We start from the raw sequence: 17851 nt of genomic DNA, 5'->3' as shown, positions 1-17851 counted from the left end.
TTTAATGTGCAGCAAGTTCACTTTTATCAAAGTAACTTGGAGTCCTGGGCGCCTTCTTTGAGATGGACTGGAGGACATTCCTCGTGGGGCACTCATCTCAAGTTGGTGCCCAAGACATTCAGCAAGCAAAGTTTTATAGAAACTTTTGTCCCATCTGACAATTTTCACTAAGTTCTTGTGAGAAAGTATGGGAGAGGAGGAAAGTTGCAAAGACACAGTGCTTTGGGACTGGGCATTGCAGTAACAGCCAAGTGTTGATCTGGGGGGCTGCAGAGATTATTCATCAGTGCTGCCATCAGAGGGTGATGGTACTGCAGCTTTTAGAGAGATTTTTGAGAGATGTAAATAGATGCATTTTGTGCATTATATACAATATGTATGTGTGTGCTTGAAGCGGGGCATGAGATTAATTTTAAAAATGTTAAAACTGGGACAACCTCATCGAATCATATTATTTAAAAATTACAGGCGCACATCAGTACAGCCCGTAGGATACATTTTATACACATTCAGACCTCTTCTGACATAAATAAAGTTTACTCTCTAAAAAAATTGAACATATTTGGCATTATAAGACACTGGATGCATTGCAGTAGACACGGTGGGTGGTACTCTGTAGCTGCCTTTATACTGCGCCACACGCGTGCCAGCTGGTTTTTGCAGGTCTCGGGCAATACAATAAACAGCTAAACTCTGGAAGCCAGGGCTAGCAGCCCCAGACCACACATGGACTAACCACTGAGTGTCGGCTGTCAAAAGTGCTAGACCAGTTTGAGGGGGAATCTGGATCCCACGTGCTTAAGGCGCTTTGATGCAGATCATGTTCCAATGGGGTCCCAAAACCCTTGCTTCACAGAGATTCCAGGTGTGGCTGTCATCAAGTCAGCAGGAAAAATATAGGCCTTCGCTTCCTATCAGACCTAGAAAAGGCTTCACAACCTCTGCTGTCCCTCACACCAATAATAAAGACGAAGGGAGACTCTCCATGCCCCTCCACCCCGAGCTAATTAAAATGGAACAAAAGCTTCAGCAATCAACTTGTAACTGAGCGACTGTTTAAGTCTAAGGTGCTGTGCTTGTGATTTCGCCAAGCACAACTGCTTCTGCCAAATCTGGTAGTGCCTCTCACGGAAATAAATTCAAGGAGGAGGAAGAAGGGATTTGATGATGTTTGTACTCAGGTGCTGCTCACTCAATAAACATGTTCTGCACATCTCTGCTGGTGTTATGGGTCAGGAAAGTGACCCAGGACTGAGGGAAGAAGGAGCCAGAGAAGAGAAGGCAGGGGAAGGGTAAGCAAAATAAAGATGCGACGCTCGGGTCGGTGGGAAAGATAACACCTAACCATGGCTTTAAATCTAGGAGCCTGTGTACTTATTACATTTTTCAAAAAGTGCCCTGAAGTGGCCTTGCAGGCTCAACTGATTTCCGTGTTAGTAGTCCATACATAGAAGACTTTAGACTGTGTTTCAGGATTGCATTTTAGCAACTAAGTGACGAGTTAGTTCTGCCACTTTGCTTAAGAATCTCACAGCAACTTTGGGGGATGTACATGCAGAGACTGTGGGATCTAATCCAGAATCTATATTTTGTGTTTTTGTGTGCGTGTGTGTATGCGCGTGAGATTTTTTTTTAATATATAAAAAGCCTCAATGAGCCAAACGTCTACCTTTGAGTTTGATATTTAACAGTGCGCCATTAATGGTTTTATAGATAAGTAATCTTGTCATAAAATGTACTAATGTATTTACATAAAAAATATACTCAAACTGAATGTATTACGCTCTTTTAGCCCTGAAAAGGAAGGGGGAAAGAGTGTCACCAATCCCCCTTTTCAAAAAGCACACAAGGCCCTGGCATGGTGGAAAGGAAGTCACCTGAACTCCTAGCGGCTGCTTGGCAATGTACCCGGGTGAACAATGGCAATGTCCTGTAAAAGACTGGCAGAGATTCGGGTCTGCACGCAACTTTTGCCATGGTTTGACCGTCAATTCATTTTAAAAAGCTGATTGCAACAGAGATGCCAGTGGCAGAGGGGTATTCACAAATGTTGTGCAGTTGCAGGGTAGGGGGGGGGGGGGGGGGGGGGGGGGGGGCGGCGGCTGTGCTGTTGTGGGAGTGAGAAGGTTTGACAGGGAAAAAGCCTACCAAACCAAGTTATTGGGGGCACAAAGTGACTTGGATCTGTCATTCAAAAGAAAATCATAACAGAACCATTACGAAAGGTAGATTGGTTTTCTACCTTTTGGGGATGGGAGGCGAATGAGCATGTTGAGGATAGGGGAACTTGAAAGTAAATGAGCAAAATTCCTCATTAACCATAATCAGCAGAAATACAGGGGCAGGAACCACTGGCATCTCTACCCAGTCACAAGTTACTTTCTCCCAAAACCAGCTTACCGAGCTGTTTTTTCCCTCCACCCTTACGCAGGTAGGTTTTAAAAAAAACTAGACGGTACCCTTAAAGCTCCAAGACACCATAGAAAAATCAGGGGAACATCTCAACCCTTGCTTGCAAGCCAAGAAACAGGTGGCCTCTTCATACAGCATTCCCGAGAAGGCTCACTGTGGAGTGCTAAACGGAGCCGTGACATTGTTCGTGCTCGCGGCGGCTGCGGTTACTGAGAAGCCCGTCGGGGGCGCGATTGAGCTGTGGGTTGGCTGAACGTCCTTGGGGATGCCGCTGTGGGAGGTGAGCTGTGGGCCGAAGGCAGCACTGAACTGGGGGAGCTGCTGCTTAGTGGGATTGGATGTCGGTAGGTCGGGGGGCGATGAGGGTCCCATGGTGGCAACGCCGTCACTGAAGCCTGCCTGGGTCAGGCCTGGGAGGAGGACTGTGCTGCTGGGCGTGGCGCTGGAGAAGGCCGTGTGTGTGGAGGGCGAGTGAGGTGTGGACAGAGGGGTGGAGAGGGAGGTGGAGAGCAGGTGGCCCTCGGCCCCAGATGAGATCAGGCCACTGAAGGAGGTCGGGTCACTCAGGCTGATGGTGCCCCACTGGGGCCGGGAGTTGACCAGCTGGGCGGGCAGGACGTGGGCAGGGAGCAGCGTCACATCAGGGGGGTAGGGGGTGGTGAGGCTATCCCCAGGGTAGGGTGGGGGACGGGGCGGAGGAGTTACGTTGTCGCTATAGGGCGACGGCACATGCTCGCTGCTGTACGGGGATGAGCGGGAGTGCTCGCTGCCGTAGTGCGGCCGAGGGGAGATCAGGTCCTCGGCTTTGCCCAGCAGGTGGCTCCTGGGCGAGGTGTGGCTGGCGTCACCCCGGAGGTTATGGAAATGGGACTGGTGGGCCCGCTCTGCGAGCCCGCTCTGATTGACCAAGGCAACAGAGGAAAGGCCCACGTCCGAAGGGGAAGGGTAGGTGCCCTGAGCCTGACTCCCCAGGGAACCAGCCGGGCTGGACAGTGCAGATGGGTGATGGAGGAGGTTCTCGTCCAGCTCCAGGCTGGAGAAGTTCTCTGTGGAGATGCGGCCGTTCAGGAGGTCTCCCAGTTCGTTGTTGACTGCCCTGCTTAGGGCTGGCATCCCTGCAGCGGCGGCAGCAGCGACAAACACACCCATTCCTCTGCCCGACAGCTCCTGGTCACCATCTCCATCTGTGTGCCCCAGCTCACCAATAGAACTCAGACACTCCAGTGAGGCAGCATACGATGTCACTGCCTCCAGTGCACGCTCCAGCTCCTCTGCTTCCTCCGTAGTTGGTAACAATTCACCATTTTTACCTAGAGGAGGGCAGCAAGAGCAAAAGAACATCATTTTACTGCAGAAATGTTTTTCCATATGATACAGAACATTGATAAGAGATTTCCATTGCAAATCTGACATGCTGTGTGGAAATACTGGGTTACAGATTCTCTCATCATTCATCACGTCAGTGATACTCTTGTCGTTTCTCTTAAATTACCATCATATCGACCGGTATTACATTGACAGACCTGTACCAACCAGTACTGTACCCCAGTGTTACACAGATCTGTACCCATCAGTACTGTATATCAGTGCTACACTGGCATAGACCTGTACCACCAATTCTGTACCCAGTGTTAACACAGTGATAGACTGGTACCAACCAGTGCTGTACCCCGTGTCACAGTGACAGGCCTGTGCCCCAATGCTACACAGGGATAGACCTATGCCCACCAGTACTGTACCTCAACATTACAATGACAGACCTATACTCATCAGCACTGTACCCCAACGTTACAATGACAGACCTGTACTCATCAGCACTGTACCCCAGGCTACACAGTGACAGATCCATACACATCACTGCTGCACCCTAGTGTCATACAGTGACAGACTGGCTGATATCCTTGTTCATGTAAACCTGAGGCATTCAAAATGTTGCTGCCCTAATGTGATCCGACATTAAGTTCTGTTCGCCCATTACCCGTGGTTACACTGGCTCCCCGTCTGCAATACCATGTAACTATTAACTCTAATCTATGTACCCAAATCCATTCACAGCCACGCTGTCCCTCTAACCTCTGCCCTCTGGCACCTTCCTCAAACCCCACTCTCCACTCCACCTCCTCTTCAGTGTTCAAGAACCTCCTAAATCCAACCACATAATGAAGCTTTTGGTCACTCTACCTAGTATCTGCTCTTTGGTTTGCTGACTCCCTGGAACATGAAGCCTGGAGATTTTAACTCCCAAGTCTTCATTTACATGCCTTGGCAGTGACCCCTAAAAAAAGATGGCCTGATCAAATCTTCATTGCAGCATGTGGGATCTTGCTGTGCACAAAATGGGCTCAGCATTTCCTACAAGTACAACAAACTTTACATTTCAAACAAAAGCATTTAATTAGCTGTAAAGAAAGAACTTGCATTTATATAGCGCTCTTCAAGACATTTCAAAATGCTCTGGAGTCAAAGAAATACTTTTAAGTGTAGGCAACATGGCACCCAATTTACGCACAGCAAGCTCCCACAAACAAGGGGAGGTCATGCCTGACAAATCTGTTAGAATTCTTTGAGGAGGTAACGAGTAAGTTAGAAAAAGGAGAGCCAATGGATATTATCTACTTGGACCTCCAGAAGGTCTTTGACAAGGTGCCGCACAGGAGGCTGCTCAGTAAGATAACAGCCCATGGTGTTAAAGGTATGGTACTAGCATGGATTGAAGATTGGCTGTATGGCAGGAGGCAGAGAGTGGGGATAAGGGGGTCCTTCTCAGGATGGCGGCCGGTGACTAGTGGAGTTCCACAGAGGTCAGTGATGGGACCACAACTTTTCACTTTATACATTAATGATATAGATGAAGGAACTGAGGGCATTCTGGCTAAGTTTGCAGATGATACAAAGATAGGTGGAGGGACAGGTAGTATTGAGGAGGCGGGGAGGTTGCAGAAGGATTTGGACAGGTTAGGAGAATGGGCAAAGAAGTGGCAGATGGAATACAACGTGGGGAAATGTGAGGTCATTCACTTTGGTAGGAAGAATAGAGGCATAGACTATTTTCTAAATGAGGAGAGAATTCAGAAATCTGGAGTGCAAAGGGACTTGGGAGTCCTAGTCCAGGATTCTCTTAAGGTTAACTTGCAAGTTGAGTCGGTAGTTAGGAAGGCAAATGCAATGTTGGCATTTATTTAGAGAGGACTAGAATATAAAAGCAGGGATATGCTGCTGAGGCTTTATAAGATTCTGGTCAGACCACATTTAGAATATTGTGAGCAATTTTGGGCCCCGTACTTCAGGAAGGATGTTCTAGCCCTGGAGAGGGTCCAGAGGAGATTCACGAGAACGATCCCAGGAATGAAAGGCTTTACATATGAGGAACATTTGAGGACTCTGGGTCTATACCTGATGGAGTTTAGAAGGATGAGGAGGGATTTGATTGAAACTTACAGAATACTGAAAGGCCTGGATAGAGTGGACGTGGGGAAGATGTTTCCATTAGTAGGAGAGACTAGGACCCGAGAGCACAGCCTCAGAGTAAAGGGAAGATCTTTTAGAACAGAGATGAGGAGAAACTTCTTTAGCCACAGAGTGGTGAATCTATGGAATTTATTGCCACAGAAGGCTGTGGAGGCCAGGTCATTGAGTGTATTTAAGACCGAGATAGATAGGTTCTTGATTGATAAGGGGATCAAAGGATACGGGGCGAAGGCAGGAGAATGGGGTTGAGAAACTTAGCCATGATCGAATGGCAGAGCAGACTTGATGGGCCGAATGGCCTAATTTCTGCTCCTATGTCTTATGGTCTAGCAGCAGTGTGATAATGACCAGATAAACCATATTTTGTGATGTTGATTGAGGGATAAACATTGGCCAGAAAAAAGGGAAGAACTCCCCTGCTCCTATTGAAATAATGCCATGGGAACATTTGCATGCACCATCGGTTTAACATTTCACCCCAAAGATAGCACCTCCAACAGTGCAACATTCCCCCAGTACTGCACTACAGTGTCAGCCTAGGTTTTTGTGCTCACGGCCTGGCGTGCTGACCTGAACCCGGAACCTTCTAACTCAGAGGCGAGTGCGCTACCAACTGAGAACACTTTGGGACAGCCTGAGGCTATGAAAGGCACTGTCCACTGGTTCAAGAAGGAAGCTCACCTTCTCAAGGGCAACTGGGAATGGGCAATAAATGCTGGCCTAGCCAGTGATACTCACAACCCGTACATGAATAAAGTAAAAATGCAAGTCTGTCTTTCTTTGTCTATTGTGGGATTGTGCTGTGCACGGACAGGCTGGCAAGTTCTCTCTCTTTTTCCCACCTGAAGCTAACAGGAATAATGTCATGGCATACAGGCAGTACACTTAGAATGTCAAAATTGGTGGTGCTTGTGGGTACTAAGTCCCTTCAGGCTCCTTATGCAAACAAACAGACCCTTGGCAAAGTAAGTAAAGATTGCAAGTGGCTTTGTGAGGCAGAAGGGGCCAAGCTTGTGATCGAGGTTTGGGAACCCTGAGTCATGAGGTCTACACTATCCTTGAAGCAGGGGTGCCCTCGCCAGCTTATGAGGAAGCTGTAAAAATTAGGAAGACATCACTTCCTGGAACCTCTTACTGCAGGGACCCATGCCTTCAGGCTTTAGCGCACCCATGGATAAAACAGCGGCATCATCAAAAGGCAAGACTGCTCTTTAAGTTGGTTCCTCCTCCCTCTGGGGAAGCTGCTCTTCCCCTACCCGAATTCAGGAAAGTAAAAAACAATGGGGTGGGGAAACTCTACAACCCATCTTAACCACTCACTCATACTGCTCCCGCCAGTAATGATACAGGGTTTTCAAACGTCCTTTTGGCAAGCATTGAACGAACTTCCCTTGTACACTGATGTATGGTGGAGCCATCTCCCCTGCAAACCTTCTTCAGTGCCAAAGAAATCTTGAAGCAATATGACCTTCAAGTGTCCCTACCATAATAGAATAATACAGCATAGGAGATGGCCATTCAGTCCTTCAAAAGAGTTACCCAATTAGTCCTGCTCCACTGGCTCGTGGCGCAGTAAGATATTAAATGGCAAGGCACTTAAACATCCAAAGTTTATTCAGGTCAGTAGAAGAGGCCCAGACCTACATTCAGAAGCTTTTTTTTGAAAAATAGAGCTGTTTTAAACTATGCGCCATGTCCACAAGCTTGTCAAAAACAATAAACCCAGGAAATACACAGTTTAGAAGGGGATCAAAAACAAAACTATCTGGAAAAACTCAGCAGGTCTGACAGCATCTGTGGAGAGGAACAGGGAGTTAACGTTTTGAGTCCATATGACTCTTCATCAGAACTAGAGAGAAATAGAACGTTAACTCCGTGTTCCTCTCCACAGATGCCATGAGACTTGCTGAGTTTTTCACGCTATTTTTGTTTCAGATCTCTAGCGTCCACAGTATTTTGCTTTTATCTTAGAAGGGGAGCACTTTGGCTGAAATATCACCTTCAAAGAGGTCAAAGTCCTGCAGGTCATCAGGCAATCGTTGAAGAACTTCTGCCAACTCTTCCTGATTTAGTTCCAAGTCATTTGGCATATCAGTGATCTCATTGGTGATGTCATCAGGAATTTCATCAGCACTGAGTTCTGGAGTCGAGGAATTCCTGCAATTAGAAAGGAAAGGGGTTAGAGGTCAATTTTGGCAGTACTGTGCCAAGGATAAACATGGTCTTCTGGAGGGATGAACAAACTTCATGGAACTTGTCTCATGTTCGAAATTAGCAACAGAAGAAAATGACATTTGAAAATCACCCCTTATATGCCTTACTGCTTTGGATCCTTGTGAGTCTCTATGAAGTGATGTTACAGGCTTCAGTGACTCAAGAAAATTACAACTTATATTTAATTTAATAAAATGTCCCAAAGTACCAGAAAATATGCCCAAAGAACCAACAAGGAGAGATGACCAAAAGCTTGGTCAAAGAGGTGGGTTTTGAGGAGTGCCTTAAAGGAGGAAAGTGAGGTAGACAGGCAGAGATGTAGAAAGGAATTCCAGAGCTTTGAACTGAGACAGTTGAAAGCACAGCCATCAATATTGGAGCAACTAAGACTGTGGATGCTCAAGAAGCCAGAATTGGATGAGTATAGATATCGCCAAGTGTTGTGGGGCTGCTGGAGATTACAGCAATAGGGAGGGCTGAAAACAAGGATGAGAATTCTGAAAATCAAGGCGTTGCTTCACCAGGAGCCAATGTAGGTTAGCGGAAGATAAGTGAACGGAACTTGGTGCAAGTTAGGGGACAAGGAGCAGAGTTTTCAATGATCGCAAGTTTACAGAGGGTAGAATGTGGAAGACCAGCCAGCAGTGCGTTGGAATAGTCAAGTGCAGAGGTAACAAAGACATGCATAAAGGTTTCAGCAGTAAATGGGCTGAGCAGGGGCGAAGTCAGGCGATGATATGGAGGTGGAACTGGCGGCCTTACTGATGGCACAAATGTTGTGTTTGGAAGCTCAAGGTGGGGGCAAATATGGCACAATGGTCGCGAACATTCTGGTTTAGTCTTAAACAGTTGCCCAGGAGAGAGATGGAGTTGGTAGTTGGAGTTTGGGACAGGGCCAAAAAAAATGACTTCAGTCTTCCCAATATTTAATTGGAGGAAATTTCTGCTTATCCATTACTAGATGTCGTATAAGCAGTCTGATAATTTAGCAACAAGGAGTCGAGAGAGGTGGCGGCAAGGTTGAGTTGGGCATCATCAATAGATCCTTGGGCACCAGGGGCGACAGTGAAGGGGCAGGAAGAGAAGCCACAGCAAGTGATTCTCTTGCTAAGATCAGATGGATAAAAATGGAACCAGGCAAGAGCAGTCCCACCCAGCTGGACAACGGCGGAGTGGCATTGGAGGGGGGTGGCGTGGTCAACCTTGTCTAAGATTGCAGACAGTTCAAGAAAAATGAGGCGGGATAGTGACTTTATTGTCACGTTACCTACCACAGTCCACTCTCTTCAACCCAGCATGCCAGCCGTGCTTTCAGCCATCCAGGGTCGAAACTCTAGAATTCCCTCTGCCTCTTGCTCCTCCTTTAAGATGCTCAATGAGACCTACTCCTTTAACCCGTCCCAAAATACAAGTGACTCAGTGTCAAATTTTGCTGAGTACGCTCCTGCAAAGTGCGTCAGGGCTTTTTATTACTTTCAAGGTGCTTCACAGGAGTGTAATAAGAAAAAAACCAACTTCTATATATAAATTAATACTCTGCCACTCAACAAGCCATTGGGGAGATCTTCCAATCTCTATCCCTTCGAATAATTTATTGCATCCTTGGGCAATTTTTAACAGTTATTCTTCCTAATGCTGCTCTGTGTGAAAAAGAGCTTCAACCACAGTGCATCTCACCAAGTGAAAGTCAGTTTCACATTTATGCAGCACCTTTCATGACTTCAGGATGTTCCAAAGTGCATTAGAGCCAATGAAGCACTTTTTGAAGTGTAGGTACCGCTGCACCTTTGTCACAGCAGCTGATTTGCGCACAGCAGGGTCCCACAAACAGCAATGTGATAACGACCAGACAGTCAGTTTCAGTGATGTTGGTTGAGGGATAAATGGTGGTCAGAGCACCAGGAGGAGCTCCACTGCTCTTCTCCGAAATAGAATTGTGGGGTTTTTTTATGCCAACCCGAGAAGGTAGACAGGGACTCGGTTTAAAGTCGTCACCCGAAAGATGGCAACTCTGACAGTGCAGCATTCTCTCCGTACAGTCCTGGAGTATCAGCCTGGATAATGTTAAGTTTCTGGAGTGGGACCTGTACCCACAGCCTTCTGACTCAAAGGCGAGAGGGGTACCCATTAAATCACAGTTATTACCCAAATATGTTCAGCTTCCCTGATGTTCCAGTGGGTGGATAGAAATTCCAGAACAGAGAAAAGGAGGTCCCAAGTTTAGTTTCTGAATTAGCTGACTTTTGCAGGGACAGCTTAGAAGACTTCAGTTCTCAGACCCAACAGGCACCCATCAGCTCTTTGCCAATAGTGCCTTCCACAGCCAAACAGCCTGCCAACACGAGTATGGCCATATTGGTGTACCAGAAGGTTAACTAACATCAATGAAATCACCTCAACAAGAGCTAACACCTTCAGTTGGGGTAGGGAGAAAAAATAGGAGGGCAGGGAAACAATTTCATGTCTGTTTTCTGAACAAACAATGAGAGACAGTGGAATACCTCCCATAACTCAGAAACTGGAGCTACCCTTGTGTGGGTCATCAACTAAGTCGCAATCCCTAATGAGTTCATTTTTAATTCCACACTGAAGGTAATGTTTTCGCTCGTTTGTTAGGCACAAGAACACAAGAAATAGGAGGAGTAGACCACATGGCACATCCAGCCTGCTCCACCATTCAATACAATCATGGGTGATCTTGGGCTTCAGCTCCATTTTCCCGTCTGCTCTCCATAGCCTCTAAAAACCCGAGACAGCAAAATTCTGTCTATTCCAGCCTTAAATGTATTCAACAATGGAGCATCCACAACACTCTAGGATAGGGAACTCCAAAGGGTAGTCCTTTGAGTTAAGCAATTTCTCCTCATCTCAGTCTGTCAAGAAAATACAATAATTCTCGTAATATTGTGATTTATTGTAAAAGTGGTTTAATAGTGGGGTTTGAATAGTTTCTCTGTGTGTATGCATGTGTGTGAGAGATTTAATTGAACTAAAGACAGCTGGTCTGGAGGCTTTGAGTTATCAAAAAGAAGCTAGGTTTGAAATGCTAAATACGTAAACATGGCTGAGGTTTTAGAATGTGAGGTTTGAGGAAAATTTGCATTTTTAGATAAATTAGGGTAGTTTGAATTTCAAAGAGATGGTAGGATGTATGCGTAGCCAGAAGAAGCTAAGCCATGCAGTGTGTTTATTTTTACCAAAGGTTACTGATAAAATGAGTAATATGAATGATTTATATTATACGAAAAGTTGCAAAAACATATGGGAACAATGGAATTTGCATTCAGGACACGCATCTCGAAATAAAATACAAATTGCAAACATTTGTGACCACTTGATCAAGTTTCCCTTGTGGATTTGATCCGCCTGGCACACATCATCTGCCACAGTCCTAAATGATCAGCCCCTTATCTCGAGACTGTGCCCGTGTTTTAGATTCCCTGACCAGCAGAAACAATTTCTCAGCGTCTACCATATCAAGCCCCTTGAGAACTTTGTAGGTTTCAATGAGAACACCTCTCTTTCTTCTAAACTCCAGAGAATATAAGCCCAAATTACACAGCCTCTCATCACAGGACAATCCCCTCACCCCAGGGACCAATTTAGTGAACCTTCAGTTTGTCTGCAAACAATATATCTTAACGTAATAGACCGATTTCAATGAAACTTGGTACACAGATAGGGTGTGACCCACAGAAGAAATTATTAATTTTTGGCAAAGATGCAGATCCGGATCCTGGAAATTTAAAAAAAAATTATTAATTAGCATTGAGAGATGGGGTGAATTGCCTTTTTTTTTCGAAGAATGGTGCTTTATATAGAATGGCTTGGATTGTCTCAGCTGCTGTGGTAGCATTTGTCATAGCTGTCCAACATAAGCGGTTTTCAGAGCAGGTTGTTGGATGTTGGTTGGCCTGAAGCTTCCTCACTGAGACGGAAGCTTTTAATAAAAAGATTTCTGTTTTTCGCTTTGTTGTTACAAAGCGTCAACCAGGCAGGGAAAAGCCTAAAGGGAGAGCTACATAATTGTAGTAACTTTGAGTTAACACAGCGTGGTGGAGGTATGTGCTCCATTGAGTGCCTTCTGCACTTGTCTTTGAATGCCATTGTTCCCAAAAGGAACAACAGTGAGGAAAAGGTGCAAAGCATCATTGCTCTCTTTCACAGTCTGCAAGAATGCAGCTTACTCTGTTTGTGCTTACCGTACATGAGAGGCTGACACTGACACTCCAAGACTGGCAGGCATCGAAAGGTTGCCCTGGGGCACTGCTGGAGGAATGGGCTTCTGAGGCCTCCGCGGGCCTCTCCGCCGCTTCTTCTTGTGTTTTTTGGTAAGTGCTGGAGGCTTGGTTTTCTTCCTGGGTTTCCTCTGTTGCTGGACCTTCCGATTGCTGTCCCCTCGCAAGAAGTTATCCTGAGACAAAACAAAGCCGTGAAATAAGACTAAAAGCGAGATGATGCACACAAAAAAAAACCCCACAGCATACAGGACCACAGGTCACTGCCTGCATGAGACACAGAGCAAGACAGACCTAGGGGATGGGGGTGGTGAGAGAGGAACAGGACAGGTTGGGAAGGAGGAGCAGCAGAGTGAGAGAAAAAGACACACAGACAGATCACATGTTTCTATAAAGGCTGTGGCAATGATCTGGATGTGCTTAGGTACACAGAACTAGTCTCCACTGAAAAAGATTTGCATTCAGTGCAGGACACAGCACCTGGGCTACAACATTCATTGCTCTTAAGAGAGGGGTGTCGTGAGGTTTTTACATTTTTACCCAAGTGCCTGACAAACCTTGATGAAAATTGTTTAATCGCACGGCTTATATATGGCTTGTAACCCAATGAGGACAAGACATGCATGTTGTGCATAGTCAGGGCCCATGAACAAAGTTTAAGGACCAATTTTGTTTTGGTTAGAGGTGATGGGGGTGTAGATTATGGAAGGAATTCTGGAAGGCAGAAACCATTACTCTTCATATACAGAGAGTGGGCCTCCAAGTGTCCATCCAAACCTCCTTTACAGGGGCTTGCTTTCACACTTCAAAGTTGGCACTTTGGAGAATGAAACACTCCCTTGTAATTGTGCTGGAATGACACCAACAGTGAAGAATTATATCCAATTTGGTGAAGGGTCTTTTCTCTTTTAAATTTCATTGCATAAAAAATAATATAGAACCAGATGTATAGCAGAATAGTAATGACTTATAATGGTTCAATGGCACCATCAGCAGGCATCTATTAGCACTACAAGTCCAAACAATTCGCTACCATCCAAACTATGTAAATTGGGTGACGGTGGGATAAAAGTTTTGAATACATTTGTGACCAAGACTTGAATCCAGCCTAAATTGGAGAGAGTTCTAGCCCCTCTAACAACTGTAAGGGCTTTTAGCAAAATCAGTTTTGTGCAGTCCAATACCATACCCATAAAATAAAACATCCAGGCTCACTCCAGTGTCACATCGATGCAGTAATGGCTGCTCTGCTGATATGAGAATAAGTAGTCAGTGTTGAGATAGTGCATCTAATGGAACCTGCACCTGATCTGAGATTCACTGCAGCAATATATTGGCAACTTTGCCTTGCACTTGACATTACACCTGAAGATCCATAGATGTTAACAGGACAGAAGTGTCCGACACTTTGTTGGAGCAATTCAATACTGCCCCACCCTTTGCCCAAAGTTCCTGCATCATTGCTTCACGCTCCTCTTTCCTTAAAAAGATGCAGCAATCGCTGCCTCTTCTTCCTATGGCAAAACAGTTCATGCTCCAACAAACTCTGTGCAAATAAATGTCTGCTAACCTGCTTCTTATGGTTTCCACATACACTGTCACTGACTCTAAGAGAGAGAGAAAGCAACAACTTAACTGTATTTCTGCAGCGCCTTTCAAGACTTTAGGATGTCCCAAAGTGCTTTGTAGTGAATTAAGTCATTCTTAAGAGAAGTCACTGTTGTATGATACAGTCTTTCCCTGGTCACCTTGTCAAAATCTTTCACAGTTTTAAAAATCTCCATTAAATCTCTTTGCACTTTCTGCTCATGAAAGCTCCTGCTACCCAAATATATCAAGCCTCTTGTGGCAACTATACATGCTAATCTCAAGTATCACCTTGGCCTGGAAACACTTGATATCGACAGGAGGTGCAAAAAATTACAATGGTTTCTATGCCTCCAGCACTAACCCTAATAACCTCTGGTTCACATACACATACACACGCGTTTTTCTAGAAATTTACCATTTTCTTTGCATGTTCTTCGCAGAGTGGCGTCTGGTGCGTGATGTCAAACACTGGAATGGAACACTGTTGCCCATCTGCGAACTTGGCCGTGCAGCTCGAGAACAGCTGCTGCGAGCGACTCAACAGGATATCTGAATCGCTCAAGGTCAAGGAAACATTGTTAGCCTTGGACTGAAACACAGTGAACACCTCTTTAAAAAGGCAACTGCAACTCGTGATTCAGTGGCCACTTAATATCAGACTCCCACAATAAACAATCCTTTACAAAGGAGGTCATCTATTAGAGCAATTAGTCCCAAAATGTATCATTTAATATCAGCACCACGAAGTGACTACCTAGAGGTTGAGATCCTTTACGGGATTACCTCCTGCCCTCTGGATTTTCTACCTGGCGCCTTCAAAACAGATTACAGAGGAGGCAGCATGGAAACAGTATGTTCTCTCATCAATAATGCACAACCAAATCTACTCCTGAAGTCAAGAACAGGCAGAATGGTCCAAAATGTCTATTGTAATCCCACTCCACTGCAAATAAGGAGAGTAGTGGGTACATTACCCAATGAGATGATGGCGGATCTGAATCCTAACTCCTTCCACACATCTTGGTTCCCTTGTCAAGCAAAAATCTATTGATCCCAGATTAAAAACTATTAATTTATCTAGCATCTACTACTTTTTGTGGGAGAGTTTTATGCTTCTAACACCCTTTGCATGAAGTAGTATTTCCTAACTTCTCTCTTGAATGACCTGGCCCTGATTTTGAAGTGATGTCAAATTGCCCGAGGCTCCTCAACCAGCAGAAAAACTCAATGGCTATCTACCCTATCAAGAGAGATAGCACATTGGTGGATGCACTGGAAACAAAGGGTTCTGGCTATGGGGTAATACATGTATTGAAGGAGGTTTGGAACTGGCGTATCCAGGGGACAGGGCTGCATCCAATTTAGATCTGTAAGCAAATAATTTGGGTTTAGGCATAGCAAGTATGATATTAAAACTGTCTCAGGACACAAAAGACAATGGTGGGCAAGATTGTAATGCATTTGAGGAGAACAGGAATAGGTTAGCAGAATAGGCAGATACAACTTCACGTAGGCAAGTGTGTAGAATTATATTTGCAGGGAAGAGGTGAGTAACTAGAGAGACACTGAAGGGTGAACAGAAAGGCCTGGTGGTTCAAATATACAACTCCTCACAATGAGATAAAGCCCCAAAAACAAAAAAAAAATCCAACAGCAGTTTCAATTTTATAAAAGAAGAAATGATTAATTTGTACAAGGCAATGGGTCACAGTTGGGAGTATTGTACGCAGTCTTCGATAGTGCCGGTTATAGAAAGAATATTAAAAGGTCATACTACAGCATAGATTCATCAGGGCTATAACTAGTTAGGAGGGCGGACTCAAGAAATTGAGAGACTATTTCTGCTGGATCAAAAAAGTGCTTAAAGGAGATTTAGTAGAGACTCTCAAAATCCTGAAAAGTTTTGATATGCTGAATAGGGAAAGTCTATTTCCTCTGGCTGAGGAATGAAGTGTTGAGGGAGGGAAGTCCTCAAGAGTATGGGAAAGAGGTTAGTTAGTACGTAATTAGACAGAGAGAATAGTTGAGGCAGAAACCAAGGCATTTTTAGGAGTAATTGGATAAACTCAAGACAGCGAGAGATAAAGGCCTATGCAGCAAAGATGCATAGCAAGATTGATTTTGGATTGTTCCCAAGCGAGCGTGAATGGTCTCCTAAAGAACACAGGAAATAGGAGAAGGCCTGCTGTCATTCAACAAGGTCATGGCTGATCTGATTGTGGCCTTAATTCCACTTTCATGCCTGACCCCATAACCTTTGACCCCCTTGTTGATCAGAATTCTGTCTAACTTGATCTTAAACATACTGAATGACTCAGCCTCCACTACTCTCTGTGGAAGAGAATTCCAAAGACAAATGACCCACAGAGAAGAAATTTCTCATCTCATTCTTAAATGGGAGACTCCTTATTTTTAAATTATGTCCTCTTAGATTTCCCCATGAGGGGAAACATCCTCCAAGCACTTAACTTGTCAAGTCAGCTCAGAATCACCTCTCATTCTTCTAAACTCCAATGGGTACAGGCTCAATCTGCTCAACCTTTCCTCATAAGAAAGTGCCCCTCATCCTACAAATCAGCATGGTGAACCTTCCCCTGAACTGCTTCCAATACAAGTACATCCCTCCTTAAGTAAGGAGACCAAAACTGCGCACAGTACTCTAGGATGTGGTCTCACCAATGCCTTGTACAGCTGTAGTGAGACTTCCCTACTTTATACTGCATCCCTTTTGCAAGCAAGGCCAATATTCCATTTGTCTTCTGAATTACTTGCTGTACCTGGGTGTTAACTTCTTGTGATTCATGTACAAGGACACCCAGATCTCTTTGTACCACACCATTCTACAGTCTCTCCCCATTTAAATAGTATCCTGCTTTTCTATTCTTCCTCCAAAGTGGACCTCACATTTTCCCACATTATACTCCACCTTCCAAATGTTTGCCCACTCACTTAACCTATCAATATCACTTTGCAGACTCTTTGTACCCTCTTCACAACCTGCTTTCCTACCTATTTTTGTATCAGCAGCAAATTTGGCTACAGTACAGTCAGTCCCTTCATCCGAGCCATTAATATTTTCGTAAATAGTTGAGGCCTCAGCACTGATCCCTGTGACACTCCACTAATTATAGGATGCCAAGTTGAAAATGAGCCATTTATCCTGACTGTTTCCTGTTAGCCAATCCTCTACCCATGCTAATATATCACCCCCAATGCAAGCTGTTGTCTGGTATCTCTTATCTAGTTCTTACCTTTTATGTGGCATCTTATCAAAACCTTATTTGGAAATAGAAGTACAACACATTTACCCAGCCTGCTTGTCACATCCTCAAAAGAACTGCAGTAAATTTGTCAAATACAATTTCCCTTTCACAAAACCATGTTGACTCTGTCTGATTGTATTATGAATCTTTAATAATCCTGTTGTGCATAAGCTTCAAACATTTTATCAGAGTGCTTCAACAACTCTCAATTTCATTGTGCACACAACTCAAGGCAAAAGGGATGTTGGAAACTAATCATGCAACAATCCTTCTTGAAAAAAAGTTTGTGCCAAGACCTACTCTTTGTCCTCGTCGTTACATCGCAACTTCGGCTCAGCCATTTGAGAAAGGGACAGCATTAAGGATACGTTGAAAACAGTGCCTGGTGTATGGAAGAGACATGTTGGGGCAGTGCTGGCCCTTGATGGTTCCTGTACATAGTGCTGGTTCCACTACTCTGTGGTCTGGCTGCTTCATGCTGAAAAGAATGACAGTGAGATTAGTCAGCCCTTGATAAGTACAAATGTATAGCCCTGTCTTGTGGCTAGGTCGCACAGAGGTTTCCATGCACTATGCCACAGTATGACAGGGTACCTGAAAGCAGATCAGTACCATTGAGGTTGGATGTTGAGGTAGTTTCCAACAGGGAGTGGAAATCACCACTTT

At 44.9% G+C, this 17851-nt stretch overlaps 1 protein-coding gene across 3 annotated transcripts in view; it reads right to left on the bottom strand.

Annotated features, from left to right (window-relative positions):
- Window positions 1-2112: 2112 nt before the first annotated feature.
- The window catches only part of ino80db (INO80 complex subunit Db), a 96095-nt gene continuing 80356 nt past the window's right edge, over window positions 2113-17851 (bottom strand). For all 3 annotated transcript variants that reach the window (XM_041200180.1, XM_041200178.1, XM_041200179.1), the window contains 5 exons: window positions 17554-17663; window positions 14338-14471; window positions 12297-12508; window positions 7880-8037; window positions 2113-3722 (listed from right to left, as the gene is read on the bottom strand). In XM_041200180.1, coding sequence (XP_041056114.1) covers window positions 2563-3722; window positions 7880-8037; window positions 12297-12508; window positions 14338-14471; window positions 17554-17663 — 1774 coding nt within the window. In that variant the 3' untranslated portion in view covers window positions 2113-2562. The remainder of the gene's footprint in view (window positions 3723-7879; window positions 8038-12296; window positions 12509-14337; window positions 14472-17553; window positions 17664-17851) is intronic.

Source organism: Carcharodon carcharias, chromosome 12 (assembly GCF_017639515.1).
Source record: "Carcharodon carcharias isolate sCarCar2 chromosome 12, sCarCar2.pri, whole genome shotgun sequence".
NCBI lineage: Eukaryota > Metazoa > Chordata > Chondrichthyes > Lamniformes > Lamnidae > Carcharodon > Carcharodon carcharias.
This window is presented reverse-complemented; position numbering and strand designations above follow the sequence as displayed.